We start from the raw sequence: 4,437 nt of genomic DNA on the forward strand, positions 1-4,437 counted from the left end.
CTTTTGAAAGCACTTAAAAACACAATCAGATGAATGTTTAACGAGATTCTACAGGATTTCTGCCATCATTTTCAACCAGTAGTTCTAAAATTAGTGCTCGCAAGCCAAAAACAGGGCCCGAAATAGAACAACATTTGTCAAGAAATTACAGTACCTTATTTGACAGAGAGCACACCTCCCTCCCCACTCTCTCTCTCTCTCTCTCTCTCTCTCTCTCTCGCACGCACGCACGCACGCACACACACGCACACACACACACACAAACCTATTTAACACATATTAAACATGACCAAAAACTGCATAAAAAATTGCAAAACATGAGATGACGGGTGAGTAAAAGCCACCAGCAGCAGAGGTCCCCTCAGCCTCCTCCAGGTTCTACCCTCTGTGCTTCTTCAGGTGAAGGTTAAGCTGATTTGGCTGCTCCACAATACTCTAATGAGAACGCTCTGCTATGTAACACAAGCAGAGAGGTCCAAGAGGAGCCCTCAAGATTAAATGATTAAATATTCAAACGCTGTAGCGCTGTAGTCTTTCAAGAGGCTTGCGTCACCACTGCTGGGTCCAGGCCAGTCTGTGTGTGTGTGTGTGCCGACAGCGGCGGTGGTTATAGGATCCGTACCTTGACATGGCCTGGCTGGCTTGGTGGACTTATTGCAATAATGCCCCTAGACGAAGCACAACACACGCAGATAGTGTTACATACAGTACATGTGAAAAAGATAGGGCACCCCCCCATGAAAACCTTTGTCTTGTTCGACATGTTTAAACATACAGACATTTGATCTGAACAATATTGAGAGATGGACGTAATATAACTACAAACAAATCAAATGTGTCAAATGTAATTAGAAATAGAATAGAAAAATGTTTTTTTTTATTACATTTATTACTCCTTAAAATGCCTAAAATTAGAATCAAGTGCACCATATCAGGTGCACTTGATTAGAACATCATTAGAGAGGATTTTGGAGGCGCCTGTCTTTTTTTTAAACCTCAGACATTTAGTTTGGTTTTCTCTTGACTGTTGAAGTGAGTGGTATCACCATGGCGAGATCAAAAGAGCTTCTCTGAGGCCTTCAGAAAGAAAATGAGTCTGGGAAGGGATTTAAAAAAGATCTCCAAACAACTAAATATCTGCATTCTACTGTCCGGAAAAAAATAATTTACAAGTGGAGAACATTTAAAACAACTGCCAACAAGACCAGGTCAGACATGACTAGCATGTTCAGCCCAAGAGCAGACTGCAAGATGCTTAAAGAAGAAGTCTCCAACAATCTTAGAATGTCACCACAGGACCTACAGGTAGCTCTTGCCACAGTTGATGCCAAAGTACATGCATCTACCATCAGAAAGAGACTACACAAGTTCGATTTTCAAGGGATGTGTGCACGGAAGAACCCTTGCTGTCAAAAAACCGCATCAGGGCAAAACTAACGTTTGCCAGAGACACACCTAGACAAACACCAGGACTTCTGGAACAACGTGCTTTGATAGGCAGATGAATCCAAAGTTGAATTATTTGGGCACAGTAACAGAAGACACGTTTGGCGCAAACCAAAGACAGAATTTGAGCACAAGAACCACATACCAACTGTGAAGCATGGGGGTAGACATGTCATGGTTTGGCGCTGCTTTGCTGCAGCTGGGCCTGGCCAGCTCACCATCAATGAATGCTTTATTGTATCAGAGGGTGCTTGAGGAAAATGTGAGATCATCTGTCCAAAAATGGAAGCTGAAGCGGATATGGACCACATGACAATGACCCAAAACATTCCAGTAAATCTACCAAGGAATGGCTCAAAAGAAAGACATTCTGGAATGGCCAAAATAGAGAGTTCTGGAATGGCCAAAAAGTCAAAGCCCGGATCATAATCCTATTGAGATGCTGTGGAGTGATTTGAAACGTGCTGTGCATGCAAGACACCCCTCAAACATCACACAGACACCCCTCAAACAGACACCCCTCAAACATCACACAGACACCCCTCAAACATCACACACACCCCTCAAACATCACACAGACACCTCTCAAACATCACACAGACACCCCTCAAACATCACACAGACACCCATCAAACATCACACAGACACCCCTCAAACATCACACAGACACCCCTCAAACATCACACAGACACCCCTCAAACATCACACGGACACCCCTCAAACATCACACAGACACCCCTCAAACATCACACAGACACCCCTCAAACATCACACAGACACCCCTCAAACATCACACCGCTGAATGAATTCTGCACAGAGAAGTAGGAAATCCTTCTCTCCAGATCGGCGGTTCGAGCCCCGGCTGGCCACATGTCGAAGTGTCCTTGGGCAAGACACTGAACCCCAAATTGCTCCCAGTGAGCGGGCCGGCGCCTTGCACGGTAGCTTGGCCGCCATTGGAGTGTGAATGGGTGAATGAGAAGCCGTTGTAAAGCGCTTTGGATAAAGGAGCTATATAAGTGCAGTCCATTTACCATTTTCTCCCAATTGATAGTTATAGGAGATGTGGAACTGAGGTTGTTTCAATACCAGCTATTAGGGCATAGGGTGTCCTAACTTTTTCCTCACTAGGAATTGGCATCTTTGTTCATTTCTTTGCTAAATAAATGATAACAAAGTTACATGTTTACATGGTTAAATTACATCACCTTTACCTATAGATATTGTTTGAAAGAAGATCAAATATTGATATGTCCATATAAAAACAAAAAAAAAAAAAAAAAACGAAATATTTCATGGGGTGTCCTAAGTTTTTCACATGATGTACATCAACACACTTGCGCACGCGCGTGCGCACACACACACACACACACACCATCCCATATAGAACCACATCACACTGGTCCTATCCAGGCTATGGGCTATGGCCTTGTTGCTGGTCGGAACGGAGGACGGAACCAGCGGAGGCGTGAAGCAGGCTTGGCTGGAGGGTGTCAGTCGCTCAGCGGAGATCGAGTGCTGGAGGAGACAGTGTGTGTGTGCGTTGAGTCACCACGGCCTAACGGATAGACCAGACAGGCAGTCCTGGGGCAGTCCCTCCTCTGACCCCTGACCTCCTGACCCCTGGCTCGGTTGAGGAGAGGAGGAGTGCTGGGAGGCTGGCTGGAGGACCACCCCCCTCTGAAGCGGGTTCGGAGGACGGAGGACACAGAGCCGAGGAGGCAGTGACTCTCGGTCCTCATGATCTTCTGAAGATCTTTCAAGTGTGGAGCAGAGAGAGAGAGAGAGAGAACAGAGAGAAAGAGAGACAACACTTCTCTAGCGTGATGTGTACCCTTTGGGTCTCACAATGACAGTGCCTTTAGCTACCCTCGTTGGCGTAGTCCCAGTCTCACATGGTCTCACTATATACAAGTAGAGCAAACCCTGGCCCTAGTCTGAGGGTGTCCTGCCCCCATCTCTTCCAGAGCCCCCCTGATACTGTCACTGTCCCTAGAGGCCAACCTCTGCACTGCAGTCTGGATGGCTGTCTGTATTCTGTCTGTGTTTTTTTTAAGGCCAGAGGACCAGTCTTATGAAAACTGCCTCCTCCTGTGAGGACTGTTAAGCCCCACCCTGGTGGCTCAGCTCTGGGTCTCTACAGACCGGGGAGGGGGGGCGGCGGCGGTGGAGCATCGGGCAGGACCAAGACCAAGACCAGGACCGGGACCGGGACCGGGACCGGGACCCAAGTGTGGCGGGGGGGACTTTCTGTGGTGGGGGCGGGGGGGGACCGAACGTAGACGCTTCTTGGAGGGCTGGGGCTGCGGGGAGCGCAGGGGGTAGTTGCGGCGGTAGCGCAGCGACTGGGAGCGGAGCAGCTCGCGCGTGTACTGCAACTCGGGCATGATGAGCTTGAGGCACATCTCGTTGGCCAGGTCCGAGTCCGAGTGGCTGCCGTTGACGGGGAGCTCGTAGCCCACGATGTCCACCTTGCCGCTGGGCTGCCAGGGCCGCATGTCCTTGTTCTTGATGCTGGCGGCGGAGCGGAGCTGCGGGAGGCCTCCTCCGAAACAGCCCCTCACCAGCCTCTCCTGGGCCCTGCGGAGGAGCCGCACCTCCCTGGCCACGCACGCCGGGCCCAGGGCGGCCAGCTGCCGCCACAGCGAGGCGTTGAAGTGGTCGAAGAGGCGGGCGTCCAGGGCGTTCCAGGCGCGGATCTTGGCCGGCAGCCCGGGGGAGAGGCTGTGCTTGGAGGAGGACGTCCGCATGTTGTGCTTGACGTAGAGGACGTCCTCCAGGTCCCAGGACAGCAGGTGGCGCAGGAGGACCAGCGACTCGTCGAAGTGCTCGGCGATCATCACCAGGGAGAAGACGCGCTCCACCTCGGCCACGAACGCCACGGCGTACGCCGTGTCCGTTACGGGCCGGTCCTTGTCCCCGCCCAGGTCGAAGGTCAGCGTGTTGCGGGCGTACATGGAGTCGGCCTCGTCCGAGCGGTAGTAGCGCCAG

The 4,437-nt window shown here is 50.7% G+C and overlaps 1 protein-coding gene across 1 annotated transcript in view; it reads right to left on the reverse strand.

Annotated features, from left to right (window-relative positions):
* Positions 1-3,569: 3,569 nt before the first annotated feature.
* Positions 3,570-4,437, reverse strand: part of gal3st3 (galactose-3-O-sulfotransferase 3) — a gene marked incomplete at both ends in the record, with an annotated part of 2,116 nt that continues 1,248 nt past the window's right edge. Inside the window, one exon of the mRNA XM_080547751.1 lies at positions 3,570-4,437. This exon is cut by the window's right edge and continues 444 nt beyond it. Coding sequence (XP_080403877.1) covers positions 3,570-4,437 — 868 coding nt within the window.

Source organism: Nansenia antarctica, assembly GCF_963989245.1.
Source record: "Nansenia antarctica genome assembly, chromosome: 17".
Lineage (NCBI taxonomy): Eukaryota > Metazoa > Chordata > Actinopteri > Argentiniformes > Microstomatidae > Nansenia > Nansenia antarctica.